This window comes from Mandrillus leucophaeus, unplaced genomic scaffold (assembly GCF_000951045.1).
Source record: "Mandrillus leucophaeus isolate KB7577 unplaced genomic scaffold, Mleu.le_1.0 Scaffold395, whole genome shotgun sequence".
NCBI classification, from domain to species: Eukaryota; Metazoa; Chordata; class Mammalia; order Primates; family Cercopithecidae; genus Mandrillus; species Mandrillus leucophaeus.
In genome coordinates, this window is record NW_012104198.1 from 473,120 (window position 1) to 488,791 (window position 15,672).

At 40.6% G+C, this 15,672-nt stretch overlaps 1 protein-coding gene across 1 annotated transcript; it reads right to left on the bottom strand.

Annotated features, from left to right (window-relative positions):
- Positions 1–6,291: 6,291 nt before the first annotated feature.
- BMP15 (bone morphogenetic protein 15) lies at positions 6,292–12,164 on the bottom strand. The gene is made up of 2 exons (XM_011991340.1): positions 11,794–12,164; positions 6,292–7,179 (listed from the first exon to the last, which is right to left on the bottom strand). The coding sequence occupies exons 1-2, from the start codon at positions 12,119–12,121 to the stop codon at positions 6,326–6,328; spliced, it is 1,182 nt and encodes a 393-aa protein (XP_011846730.1). The 5' UTR covers positions 12,122–12,164; the 3' UTR covers positions 6,292–6,325.
- Positions 12,165–15,672: the final 3,508 nt, after the last annotated feature.

Below are 15,672 nucleotides of genomic sequence, written 5' to 3' on the forward strand. Positions count from 1 at the left end.
TTTGAGATGGAGTCTCTCTCTGTCACGTAGGCTGGAGTGCAGTGGCATGACCTCAGCTCACTGCCACCTCCACCTCCTGGGTTCAAGCAATTCTTCTGCCTCAGCCTCCCAATTAGCTGGGACTACAGGCATGTGCCACCATACCTGGCTAATTTTTGTATTTTTAGTAGAGATGGGGTTTCACCATATTGGCCAGGCTGGTCTTGAACTCCTGACCTCGTGATTCACCCACCTTGGCCTCCCAAAGTGCTGGGATTACAGGCGTGAGCCACCATGCCCAGCCCATGCCTTCTTTTTTGAGGTGTTTTTTCATGTTTTCCCCATTTTTAATTGATTTTCTTACTGTTGAGTTTTCAGAGTTCTTTATATATTTTAGATACAAGTCCCTTATCTAATATGTTTTGCAATTTTTTTCAGTCTGTGGCTTTTCATATTCTTAACAGTCTTTCACACAACAGAAGCTTTAATTTTAACAAAGCCCAACTTATTTTTTCTTTTTTAGATAATGCTTTTGGTTTTGTCTCTGAAAAGCCATCACGTAACTCAGTTATTTATATTTTATCCTACGTTATCTTGTAGAAGTTTTAAAGTTGTGTTTGACATTTATATCTATGATCTATTTTCAACAGATTCTTATTGAAACTATAAGGTCTTTGTCTAGATTTGTTTTTGTTCTAGCACCATTTGTTGAAAAAATTACTCTTTATCTGTTGAATTGCCTTTGTTCCTTTGTCAAAGATTAATTCACTGCATTTGTGTGGATCTATTTTTGGGGTTTTCTATTCTGTTCCATTGATCTATTTGTTTATTCTTTCCCCAATACTACAATACCTTGATTACTGTAACTTTAAAGTAAGTATTAAAGTCAGGTATCTATAGTAAACCACAGCTAACATCATAATTAATGATGAAAGACTGAATGCTTTCACTCAAGATCGAGAACAAGAAAAGAATGTCTGCTGTCACAACTTCTATTCAATGTTGTATTGGAAGTTCTAGCCAAAGCAATTAGGCAAGAATAAAAGGCATCTAGTTTGGAAAGAAAGAAAGTAATACTATCCACATTCCCAGATGATATAAACTTGTTTACAGAAACTCCTAAGAAATCTACACAAACTATTAGATGTAATAAATGAGTTCAGCAGGTCTGCAGGATATAAATTCAACACCAAAAAAAAAAATGAATTGTATTTCTACACATTAGTAATAAACAGTCTGATTTAACAAAATGTAGAAAACAATTCCATTTATAATATCATCAAAAATAATTTTTAAAGCTTAGGAATAAATTTAAGTATGACATATACTAAAAATGTTAAAACATCATTGAAAAAGTTAGAGTCCCTAAATAAAAAGATATCTCATGTTTATAGATCAGAAGACTTAACGTCAAAATGGCAATACTATTCAAATTTGTCTGTAGATTCAGTGTAGTCCCCATTGAAGAAATCCAGTTGGTATTTTTGCAGAAATTGAAAAGCTGACCCTAAAATTAATATGGAAATGCAAGTGACTCAGAAAAGCCAAAACAATCTTGCTAAAGAATAAAATATTTGGAAGAATCACACTTTCCAATTTTTTTTGTTTTGTTTTTGAGACAGGGTCTCACTCCACTACCCTGGCTAGAGTGCAGTGGCCTGACCTCAGCTCACTGCAACCTCTGCCTCCCAGGTTCAAGCCATTCTCGTGCCTCAGCCTCCCCAGTAGCTGCGATTACAGGTGTATGCCATCATACTTGGCTAATTTTTGTATTTTTTTTAAGTAGAGACAAGGTTTCACCATGTTGGCCAGGCTGGTCTTGAACTCCTGGCCTCAAGTGATCCACCTGCCTTGGCCTCCCTAAGTGCTGGGATTACAGGCATGAGCCACCACACCCAGCCCACACTTTCCAATTTCACAATTTATGACATATCTACAGTTATAAAGACAGTATTGTCCTGGCATAATAGACATATAGATCAATGGAATAAACTTGAGAGTACAGAAATAAACTTATATTTATGTTTTTTGTTTTTTTTTTTTACACAGGTGCCAAGACAATTCAATGGAGAAAGATTAATCTTTTCAATAAATGATGCTGGGACAACTGTATAACCACATGCAAAAGAATGAAGTTGGACCTTTACCTCACACAGTATGCAAAAATTAACTAATATAGATTTAAAACCTAAATATAACAGCAAAAACTATAAAACACTTAGAAAAAAATAGGTGTAAATTTTCATGACCCTTGGATTATTCCATTTTTCTCCAATGATACCAGAAGCACAAGCAGCAATAGATAAAAATAGATAAACTGGGCTTCTTCCAAATTAAAACCTTTTGTGTTCAAAGAACACCATCAGGAAAATTAAATAATCCACAGAATCAGAAAATATTTGTATATCATACCTCTGATAAGAGATTAATATCCAAAACATATGAAGAACTTTTACAACACAACAAGAGACAACACAATTTTAAACTGGGCAAATGATTTGAATTAGACATTTATCCAAAGATGATGTGCCAGTTGCCAATAAGCACATGAAAAGATGCTCAACATCATTAATCCTTAGGGAAATGCAAATCAAAACCACAAGGAGGCACCATTTCACTTCCACCAATATGGCTAGACTATAAAACACAGACAATAATGAGTATTGATGAGGATGTGGAGAAATTGGAACTCTTATACATTGTTGGATTATAAAAGGGTACAGCCACTTTGAAAATAGTTTTACAGTTCCTCAAAATGTTAAATATACCAGATAATTCACCATTTCTACTCCGAGGTGTATACACAAGAGGAATGAAAATATGTGTCTACACAAAAACTTCTCATGAACATTCATGGCAAGATTATTCATAATAGCCAAAACATAGAAACTTGAACTTCCATCAGACTGGTAGATAAAAGTTTGGTGTATCCTACAATAGAATATTATTTAGTAACAAAAAGAAACAAAGTATGGATATATGCTATAACACAGGTGAATCTTGAAAACATACTAAAGCAGCCAGTTACAAAAACTAAATATCATGCAATTCTATTTATTTAAATGTCCATAATCCAGAGAAAAAGAAAGTAGACTAGTGGTTGTCAGGATCTGTTGGTAAGGGTTGGGGGAATGGGGATTGACCACTAAAAGGCATGAAGTTCCTTTTGTGGTGAAATTAGATTGTGGTGATATTTACCCAAGTCTGTAAATATACTAAACACCACTGAATTGTACACCTTAAATAGTAGCTTTTACAGTAAATTACACCTCAATGAGTCAGTTTTTAAAAAATAAGACTAATACCTCCTACTTCATAGTGCTCTTGGGAGAATTAACTGAAGACATGAAATGTGTTACAAGATTAGGCCAAATATTTTATGTAACTGAAGTTCTGCCTGCTTCCCAACTTTGCCCAGAATTGGTTGTGACATACTACCAAGGTAAATGCAAAAGAGATCCACGATCAGACACAAGTTTAAATGCCTGCTACTGCTCCTTTTGCACCCATACATTAAATGAAGTTCCAGCTTACTCATTGGGACTGTTGGGACAAGGTGGACTTGCTTCCTACTTTCCCTTTCCAGATCAAGTAACAATTTCTCCCTACCTACATGGGCAGACGGGCCCCACCCCCACCCACACACCCTCCTCCACTAGCAAGCATGTATTCTTCCTTTCAGAGGAAGGTTTGAGGTACGGAACCCTAACTTTGGATTGGATTTGAGAAAAAGTACTGAACTGAAGCAATACTTCAAAGAAAAGAAAGAATCCATAACATCATCCTAAGTAACCAAGTAACCCCATCCAGACAGTGTTTTCCTTGGGTATTCTGATAACTCAGGGCTTAATAGATAATAAGGCCAATTAATCCTGAACCCTCCATAAACAGATTAAGTTTCCTATGTACTCAGCACTCACAAGGCTAGGAGATTGTGACTTTCTGAAAATCCTTAAGAACCAAGATGCTGAACTCAGGATCTGATCCTATAATCAAGGTCCATCTTCAGGCCTGTTAGATATTTGTGTCTACCCCAAGTAGGCTGGGGAAATGCCTAGACTGGAAGCCCATAGTTCCCCTCCCAGATAAATTTGCAGCATATGTAATGATGACAAGAACTGCCTTACTTAACGTAGCTATTACATTCTATTGTAATTTAAATCATGATTTTGAAATAGTGGGATACAATAATCATCTTACTTGATATACAAAGTATTTTATATTACGTTGATTCCCATGGAAAAATAAAATATGTGAAAAATTGAGATGTTCCATGTCAGGAAGAATGCATTGCTCACAAAAAAATGTCATAATTGTGTGTTTGTATTCATTAAGGACCTACTAGGTGCCAGGCTCTTATAGAAAAGGGTAAGATGCAGTTGAAACTCAAAAGGGGCTCCATCTTTTTGCAAGGACATATATACTAGAGCATATTAAAGGCAGGTACAAAGTGCTATATGACCACAGAGGGACACTTAAGAGACTTGCAAGATATTCAGTCTAGCTGAAGATGGACCTTGATTATAAGACCAGATCCTAAGTTTAGCATCTTGGATCTTAGGGATTTTCAATAAGTCATGATCTCCTAGCTTTGTGAGATCTGAATACATAGGAAACTTAATACACACCTGAGGCTGGTGTGTCAAGGGGACATTGAGAAGATGAGAAATACCTGAGTTGATTCTTAACGATACAGTAAAGAAGGTAGACAGGCAAACGGATGTTAAGGAATAGCTCCTCAGTCACAAGAATAAGACTTGTATTTATACACTTGCAAGATATTCAGCCTAGCTGGAACCAGCTTTTGAAGGGAATGGTAAAACAAGTTAGTTTACAATGAATAGGTAAGAAACATAGGGATTTGACAAACACACATACCTACCCTAAATCAGTCCCATCCCATGAGAATTGCCATAAGACTAGTCAAGAGCAATTGGGTGGGGAAAGACTTACTGGGTTTCAGGGGCTTCCCTAAAGGGGCACCTTGGCGAGGGCTGATGGCTAGCAGTGTTTCCTTAAGAGAGAAGAACTTCAGAGGATGTTCCAGCCCTGCCCCTCAGGGATTAGGGTCGAAGTCTTAGCCATAGCTAAAGAGAACAAAGGAAATAAATTTCTTCCACTCTCTCTCAATTCTAAAAACAGTCAAGATTTTCTTCAACAACAAAATGATTTATTTGCAACAAAACCCAGTCCCATCATTTAAATACAGTATAGGAGTAGAAAGGAGTCACACTACAAGCATCATTTATTTCAAGGCATCATTCCATGTCTCCCAAAGACAACAAGCCCTTCTCCCTCAGAGACCCAGGTCCAGATTCAAACTGAACACATGAAACAGGCAAGCCCAGAATAAAGTCAGCTGCAGGCCTTCGCAGGTTTCACCCTTATCCCATAGTCCTTCCTTCACAGCCCTCAAATCCCCTGCACTCCCAATCAGGCCAACTCCCAGCCTCTGAGCCACCAGGGAACTTTCTTTGTGGGGTAATTTACAGGGGTTTAAGCGTCACATAAGGAAAATACTCTGAACTCTATTGTTTCATAGAATACTTAAAAATAACTCCCCCATTCATAATGCTAATCAGCAATGACAGATTTTCTCTTCTTCACCATAAATGCAGGTTTGAAGTAGATTATCTCAGACAGTTCCATAGTCTAGTTTCCTTATGGGCTTCATTAAAGGCTACTGTACTCACCTAGGACAGGAAAGAATCCCAGGTACTTTTCCCAGATTCAGAGGCTAAGAGGAAAAGCCCTGCTTGTTTAGAAAAAGATTTCCTTCCTTCTATCCCCTCAAAACATTTCTATAAAGACTGTTACCTGAAAATTTTCCAGCCTGTCTGAGAAAAGTTTCAGAAGGTATTACAAACACAGAAGCAGGCAATTTGTCTGATTAGCTACTAGTAGTTTCTAGGACATAGGAGGCAAGAAGGGCAGTATAAAATCCCAAGCTATTTTCACCACCCCAAATCTTCCAGAGCTTCAGAATATGGACACTAGGAAAAACCCACCTTTCCCAAGCTGGGAAAAGTTGGAAAATTTCTGAAGTTCTACCACTACTGACTGCTGACTTTTGACAAAGCCCCAAGGAAAATAAAATAGAGGACATTTTACCCAAGCATTAAGGGCTCTGATTAGTGGTCAAACTGTACTGATTCATGCTAGGGGACTGGTATCAGAACTGTTTCTATAAACTGACTAGCTCACAAGTGGGGGAAGAGACTTAAGTAACACTTAAGGCAAGAAATATAATGTACAGATTGGTACAGGATTACTTGCAGCTTTAACACTGATATTTTAAACTCTCCTCTAATTTCCTGGGAAACTTGAGCTAGCTGTACTTTTGCTGTCATCTGCATGTACAAGACTCAGCAATCATACCCTCATATTCCTTGTACAAAATACTCCCATTTGCCTCAATCATAAGGACGCTAATTGGAACATACTTATACGGGACACAGGAGGGCCGAGGGACACTCTGGTCCACCAACTGATTGACAAGGTTCTGAATAATGGCATGATTGGGGGAATTGAGATCATCGCGTAGTACTCGGAGACAAGTTCCTTTACAGTAGTTTGGGGTGTAGAAAGGGGGAGCAATGATCCAGTGATCCCAACCCAGCTGGCGGAAGCTGACTTGGAAAGGGTGGAGGGAACACTGGTTATTTTCAGGCCCACTACGTTTTGAGGAAGAGGCAGTAACCTCAGCTGAGATACCATCTGCTTGTCGGGTTCTCCGGAGAAGAAGAGATTCCCTTTCCATGAACTCCTCCATGCCCCTGGGAAGAAGTTTAGCCTTCTGAATGCTTTTATGAGTATCATTGAAATACAGTAACAAGAAGGCAATGTCCAAGGACGAAGTGCCATGCCAGAGCTCAAGACCATCACTATATTTTTGCTGCTGACACATAAAACGGAGTCGTAGGATCCTGCGTCCCTTGTTATTCCAGAATCTTTGCTGAACATGTTGTGTGATATCCATCTCTTTCCAAGCGTTAGACATCAGGGAAGATTTTGGCAAATCTCCTTCTGAGGAAGGAAAGTGCTTGGTTGGGCTTTTCTGCACCCAGGGCTCCACATGGCAGGAGAGATTGAAGCGAGATAGTTGGAGATGATGGCGGTAAACCACAGTGGCTCTAACTAGTTGGTATATTCCTCGGTTTGGTCTGAGAGGAAAGCCCAGGATCTGTATATGCCAGGTACCTGCAGAAGTAAGAGGGAACAAGAGCAGAGGTTTAGCTTCTTACCGCCTAACCTGAATCTTCCTCACAAACTGGCTTGATATAGACTGATAGCTATAATCAGCTCTAAAATTAACTCAAGGTAATGATACTATCATTTATTGAGCACTTACTAATATACTAGATGCTTTACATGTATTAGTTCTTTAATCCTCAATAGTCTTATGAGATAGTTATTGTCCCCATTTTGTAGATAAGGAAATTGAGGCTCAGAGAAGCTATGACAAAGGACACACAGCCGGTATCTGGTAGAGTTAAGATTTGAACCCAAGTCTGTTTTTCTTTAGAGAAACTATCTCACTGTTAGATTACTTACCATGCTGGGCTCAGGGGGAAAAAACTCAAATATAGAATTATCTTATGTGCATACTGTATGTAGGGGAGAAGATCAATATTATTATTAGTTGACTATTAAATGTGTCCATTTAGAATTGTTGAAACATACATGGATTAAGAAAGAGTCTCATGTCACATCAGTATACAGATGCAGCTTTGGGACAACAATTCAGTATTGGGTGGTATGGCCTGCTATAATTTCAAACTCAGGACCAAGGCACTACAAAATAATTTTTTCTATCATCTTCTAGTACAGACAGTTATCTTACCACTTCTGCCTTTCATCTACTTCAAGAATTGCTTCTTAAGCATCTTTTCCTCCTTTGGCCCTTAATCTCTCTCTTTACCATTCCTTGCTGGAAATTGTTCTCCATTTACCTCATTCATTTTACCACTATTCCTCTAAATACTATTTTCAACAGAGTCTTGATCACATAAATATTTTGTTTGCTGAGAAGTCTACTAAAAGCTGGATGCTGCTTCGTGAATAAGAGCTTTAATCCAAACTGTAGTGCTGACACCCAACGGCCAAAGGATTGAAAGGTTGCATCCATGCTGCTCCAAACTTTTGCGCCCCCTCCTGGCAAAGGTCAAGAGCAAAGATTACAAAAGCCTTGCACCTCAGGAAAAAGCCACCTCTCATCTTCCGACATCTAATCAGTAAATAATTCCATGTTAATTTGTATATTATTCACCTAGTCCTTCTCCACAGAATCCACAAACCTGGAATTCTTCATTAGTTGTGGCATTTTTAACACAGAAGTTCTTTTACATCTTGATGTTCCAGATTTTTTTTTTTTTTTCAGTCTCACTCTGTCACCCAGGCTGGAATGCAGTGGCACAATCATGGCTCACTACAGCCTTGACTTCCCAGGTTCAAGAGATCCTCTCACCTCAGCCCCCATGAATAGCAAGGACTACAGGTACGTGCCACCATGCCCAGCTTTTTCTGTTTTGTTTTTTGTAGAGACAGAGTTTTGCCATATTGCCAGGCTGGTCTCGAACTCCTGGGTTCAAGCGATCTGCCCGCTTTGGCCTCCCAAAGTGCTGGGATTAGCTGCCCTTTGAGTCACTGCACCCAGCCCCAGAATATCTTTAATAGTTCAAATTCCGGCTGGGTGCAGTGGCTCAAGCCTGTAATCCCAGCACTTTGGGAGGCCGAGGCAGGCGGATCACCTGAGGTCAGGAGTTTGAGACCAGCCTGGCCAACATGGCGACACCCCATCTCTACTAAAAATACAAAAAATTAGCCGGGCGTGGTGGCGGGCACCTGTAATCCCAGCTACTCGGGAGGCTGAGGCAGGAGAATGGCATGAACCCGGGAGGCGGAGGTTGCAGTGAGCCGAGTTCATGCCACTGCACTCCAGCCTGGACGATAAGAGTGAAACTCCATCTCAAAAAAATAAATAAAAGTTCAAATTCCAACTCATGCTTAATATACCCTTGGGTTTGGGGCACTAGACATTATTCACACAAATCCAAGTCAGGCTTGTATTTGCTTTCTCAAGTTATTCCACACTCCCATCTTACAGTAATCTTTCTTAGAGGCCCACCCTTAAACCTGCTCCACCCTGGCTATAAAGGAACCCAACCCAAACCTCTAGCAGTCTGTCTGGGGAGGAACTGCCCTTTTCTTTGAGACCTTGACATCACATGTTTCCTGAAGCAGGATGAAGTTGCTAAGAATCAGAGCCAGGAAGGGTCTGGTCAGAGCTTTTCAGGGAAAGGGCTGACTCACACATCCTGTGTGATTGAATCTGTCATCTGTCTCTGGATCCTTTCCAGAGTCCCTAGATACCAGTATATTCCACAGTGAGACCAGGATACATGCCTAATTCTAGGCATCCTCCTCTCTAGTCTCACATCATCTGTACAAGCCTATTTTTTTCTTAATTTTGGGGTTTTTGTTTTTTTTTTTTCCTTGAGACAGGGCCTCACTGTCACCCAGGCTGGAGTGCAGTGGCGCAATCACGGCTCACTGCAATCTCAACCTCCCAGGCTCAAATGATCCTCTGGTCTCAGCCTCCTGAGTAGCTGGGACCACAGGTGTGTACCACTACCCCCAGCTAATGCATTTTTATTTTTTGTAGAGACATGTCTCCCTATGTTGCCCAGGCTCGTCTCAGACTCCTGGGCTCAAGTGATCTTCCCATCTTGGCCTCCCAAAGTGCTTGATGTTTTGCAACTTTCTGCTGCACTTAGGATCCAGATCCCTTATCACAGCCTAGAAGTCCCTGCTTCTCATTAGCCTCATATCCTGCCATTTCCCACAATGTTCATGAGGATCCAGCCATACTGATTTTCCTCTGTTCTTCAATTGGAACAAACTTGTTTTCACCCTCTAGGCATTTGCACCTGTTGTTCCTCTGCCTAAATCAGGCTTCTCCCTACTCTTCTTATACCTAGTTTATCTTGTAGATCTGAGCTCAAATGGCACTTCTTCAAAGATACATTCCCTGACAACTCCATGGAAAGGGAAGGTTTTGTTGCCATTCTCTACCTTAACAACCTACTTCATCCTTTGAGAGCACTTAACCACAATTCACGATTTAACTGTGTGTGCTTATTTGTCTCCCCTATGAGAACATATGCTTCATGAGAGTAGGGGTTTTACCTATCTTGATCACATCTGTATGCCTAGTACTCAGTAGATGCCAAATGAATATTTTTCAATGAATCTCTACCCACACCATTTTCTCTTTCCTAAATCAGAATGCACTTATCTGCCTCAATGCATGGCCTCTTTGCTCCTTCTGCAAGGTCAATTTCAAGTACTACCTCCTTCATGAGGCCTTCCCACAGTCTCTTCACTTCAAGCAATGAACCATTTCTTCTCAAAAGTCCTGGGAGCCCGTACTGTTTATCCTTTCCAAAGCTCTTGGCATACTGTAACATTATTATGTAATTATCTATCCATTCCACTATACTGGGAACTTCTAGAGGTCGGGAAAGTATTTGCTTCTATATACCCAACCCAAACACACTGCCTGGCACTCAATTAAAATCCAATGGGGAGTCAGAACAGCATGATGATTAACACACAGGCTTTAGTCCTGACAGCCTGGGTTTGATGCCTGGCTCTAGCAATTACTAGTTGTATGACATGGGTAAGTGACTCTGATCCTCAGTTCCTTCACCGATCAAGTAGGTATGCTAATACTACCTACCTAATCTGGTAGTTGTGAGGATTAAGATAAGTTTATAAAACATTTTCTGCAATGCCTGGCACACAGTAATCTCACAGTAAGGGTTAGGTACAAGAATATTTATTGTTTTGCTTGGGGAGGGGGTTAAGTCCTGTCTCTTTTCATCTCTGAGACTAGTGAAGGCCACAGATTGATCTCACTAGGTTCCCAAGAATTCCTTGAAGTTGATGACTGTCTGCATTCCCTAGAGAGTCCTACACTTCAATAGCCCACTGCTGTCCTGGAACAATATCTGATGCAAATGTTAAAAGCAAAATCAATCATGATGGGGACAAAAAAAAGTTCCAAAGTACACAGTACCAGAATCCCAAAGTAGCAATATGGCCCAAGTACAAAAACTGCTGGGGGTACAAGGATATTGGAATACTACATTTAAAGACTTAAGAAGTTACTGACAGACTTTAGAATCAGACAGACTTGAGCTGAAATCCCATCTCTGTGACCCACTATCTGTGTACCATTTGCAAGTTACTTAACCTCTCCATGCCTTAGTTTTAAAATTAGGCTAATTGCCTCAAGACAGCTAAGATAGTAGCATTCATTAAGAATTAAATACAGTAGCAGATGCTCACAGAGCCAGGTACACAGACCCTCAGATGTTAGCTTATTTATGTCCTTCCTGAGGTCTTAGAAGTTTCCCCAACTCAGCAACCTGTACTCTAAGAGCAAAACGCCACTTAAATTGCCCTCCACAAGAATATAACTGGATATGTCTCAATTACAGTTTTCAGAACTATCACAAGCAATAAAAGTTTCTGTGAAAGATAGGTGATGACACATCACTCAGTTGTCCTGGGGCCTGGGAAAGATTTCTCAGTAGGCACCAAGGCAATCTGTTCTTAAGTTGATGCCCTAAAGGGAAGTAGGCTTGACTCTGGCTTCTCCCAAGCTTACCATCCTTTGAAAACCAAGCCTAAAGAAACAACCTGTGCACAAGGCAACAAAGCCTGACAGTAAATCCACCAATTCCCTTTTCTCTAAGCTCTTCTCCACTTCTCTCCCTTCCAGGGCAGTATGGGGGCATAACAACTCACCTCTGCGAGGCCTTGCCACATTGGTCAAAGGCTTCACCAGCCTCACCATGGTGGCCCCAATGGTGCGGTTCTCTCTAGGGTGCCCATGTGAGTCAGCTGAACGCCGGTACAACTCCAGCATGTACCGCAGTGAATGCCCTAGGAGCCGGGGCTTCCTTGGCTGTTCGTCAGGGGATTCTTCTAGCAGCTCCTCAATCAGGGGCAAAGTAGGGGCCTCAGCCAGGAGGGCAATAGAGGACTGCCGTCCTTCTGCCATTTGGGCCCTGTGTTCCATGAAAAGGACCAGTTCACAAAGAAAAAGAATTCTAAGAATACTGCGGAGGACCATCTTGAAAGGCTTAGTGTTCAACAACAGGCCCCAACACAAGCCCAAGGGACGTCACTCTGACCGTTTCCTTTCATGCAGATAACTGCATCCTGGCTCCACAACCAAGGATGGGGCAAGAAAAAGAAAGGCAGGCAGACCCTATGTTGCTTTCTCTAAGAGGATCTCCTGGGCCAAAGTTTCCTCATAACTTGGCCTCTTTGCATCAGAAGAAACAGAAACAGAAGGTGGGACAAGGCAGCAGGTCCCTCCCACTCTCCCGGGCTGAGAACAAGATAGTACCTATTGAGAGGCTGAGGTAACCTAAAAGGAGAGGTCCATTTCAGGACCCACTTCCTTAACTTATCCACTAGAGTGAAAAAAAGCAGCCTGATCCTACTTGCCCCTACAGCCTTAAAAGTAGTCCCTTAATCCATCCTTAAAGGGCCAGAGGCCTCCTGTTCCCATCCTACTTCCATGCCTCTAATGCAGCATTTCTCAAAATACTGTCTGCTAATAATCTGCAGTGAAACTATCTGGGGTGATTATTAAGAATGACTCCTGGATCTGAACCAGGATTCTCTGGGGTGGCGTCCAGAAATCTGGGTCTTTATGAGTCCTCCAAGAAGTTCCTATGAAAACCCAAGATGTGGAAACTACTGAGTATGGCTGCTGGAGCTTGAAGAAGATGCCATAACAGTGGTTCCCAATCTTGGCTGTAGATTCAAATCATCTGGGAAGCTTTAACTATTATGAATGCCTGGGTACCATTCTGATGTAATGGGCCTGGGTTGTAACTAGTGCATCAGGATTTTTTTAAGTTCACAAGTGATTTTAATGTGCAGCCACATTTAAAGACTCTGACTTACAATTTTCTGGTTTACCATGGAAGGCGTTGAGATCCTGATTGGGCTTCATTAGAGAAGCCTGAGGAAGTGGAAGAGTAATCTATGGGAGCTAACCTAGCCCAGATGGTTAATGTGAAGCAGCAGGGCTCAGCCAGTTTTAAGGTTACCTCAGACCAGGATTCCGCAGAAAGATAGTAGGTATAGTCCTGGCCATACCGAAGTAGAAACATATGGGGATCTGGAGAGAAAGTGGGGAAGCAGGTCAAGACCTGGCTCTAGGAGATGATGAGTCAGGCTTGATTTGTGGGAGGTCTTTACCTTACACCAGGAATATCTATGGATAGACATTATCGTGAAACAGGCATGGACTTGGTAATCAGGCAGATCTGTGTTTGAGTTGCGATTCTGTCCCTAACTGTAATTTAACCCTTCCAAGGCAAATTTCTTCACTACTCTACACCTTAGTTTTCTCATCTGTAGAAATGGAGATAACAGGTTTTACCTCACAGGTTGTTGTGAGGACACAAGGAAATAATCTATGTTAATTGCACAAGGCCTAATTAGACACAAGACATAGGGTTACATGTTCAAATTTATTTGTTCTCTCCTCTGTTTTTTTTTTCTAACGTGACCTTGGGCCCTGGCATGTAGTGTAAAACAAAAGGCATAGGATTACGGGTCTTCTACACCTGGACTCAAATTTCAGCTCAAAAACTCATTAGCTGGGTTACTTTAAGCAAGGTTTCTCCCATACTTAGTTTCTTCATCTATACTGCTGGCTCTTTCAGAGAGTTGTTGTAAGGGTTGTATTGTATAATATACAAGTAAGGGATATAAACAGATGATTCACAATAAGCAAAATTTAAATGGTCAAATGTATGAAAAGATGTACTGGAAATCAGAAAAATGCAACTGAAAACCACATTAAGACACTATTCACACCCAGTATTGATAGCACAATAAATGGATTGATAGTACATTAAAAGTCTGGCACTATTAAGTTCAGGTGAGGATATGGAGCTTAAGTATAATATATAGAATATCTACATAGAGAGATATGGAACATCTCACACTGCTGTTGAGAGTATGATTGGGTATAATCATTTTGGAGAGCAATCTGGCATCACCTCTGTTAAGGTTGAAGATATAAAATTCAGCAATGCTATTGCTAGAGCAGTAGTGCTTTTAGATATTTTTGTCTGTGACTTACAAAGATGAATACATTTTACATTGCTACCCATTACAAACACAAGCACACACCCATATATACCTTGAAGTAAATCTTTTCTGAAACAATACTTATTCTTACAACATACTGGAAGAGGCAATACAATTGACCCTTGAACAACATGGGGGTTAGGGGTGCTAACCCCCCCATCTCCCATGCAGTCAGAATTTGGTATAACTTGACCCCCCAAAAACTTAACTACACTTCAACCTTGGACAACATGGGTTTGAACTTCCTGAGCCCACTTAAACACGGATTTTTTTCCCACCAAACATGGATCAAAAATACAGTATTCGCAGGATGCAAAACCCACTTACATGGAGGACTGACTTTTTGTATGTGTGGATTTTGAAAAACAGACTGCATGTGACTTGAATATGTGCAGACTTTGGTATCTGCAGGAGGTCCTGGAATCAATCTCATGTATACAGAGAGGAGGGATGACTATACCAATAGCCAGCTGTTGGCTAGAAGTCTTATGGATAACAATCAATTAACATATTTTCTATGTCCTATGTTTTATATACTGTATTCCTACAATAAAGTAAGCCATAGAAAAGAAAATGATTTTAAGGCCAGGGGCAGTGGCTCACACCTGTAATCCCAGCACTTTGGGAGGTCAAGGAGGGAGGATTGCTTGAGCCCAGGAATTCGAGATCAGCCTGGTCAACATGCTGAAACAACATCTCTATGAAAAATACAAAAATTAGCCAGGATGGTGCATGCACCTGTGGTCCTAGCTACTCAGAAGGCTGAAGTGGAAGAATTGCTTGAGCCATAATGGTGTCACTGAATTCCAGCCAGTCTGAGTGACAGAGTAGGACCCTGTCTCAAAAAAAAAAAAAAAGATTTAAAAACATAAAATACATGTACAGTATTGTACTGTATTTATCAATACTCTAAGTTTTACATCGTCTGTCTGAAATGGCAGGTAACCACAGCTGCAGATCTCAATCTATAATACATATTAAGCAATTCAACTTTTTGTTGGAATGTCATGACTTTGCTTTTTAGAAGCACTTCTGGCAGCAGTAGTGACACTTCATGTGAGTCACACGGTGTTATCATGGTTTACAATATTGCATTAAACACGATGAAACGTACACGGTGAAACGTACAGGAGAACTAACAGAGATGGCTTTTTTTTTTCTTTTTTGAGCCAGAATCCCACTCTTTTGCCCAAGCTGGAATGCAGAGGCACGATCACGGCTCACTACAGCCTCAAGAGAGATCACTTTTTATCTCCACATGCAAGTTATTGTTAAAGCGGACCGCTCAAGGGGAGATGATTAGCATCACATGGTGGCATTTTAAGCAGATACTCTCAACACTTGAGCTCACCACCATGGCAACAGGAGGTGGGTACATAATTTTATGCAGTTATGATTTAATACTGAATCTCTACATTTGTTTACATTTCCCTTGACTGTGAATGGCACCATGTATGGTCTGTGGGTGTGCAAATTTTGATAAATTTTAACTTTTTATAATAGATTTGT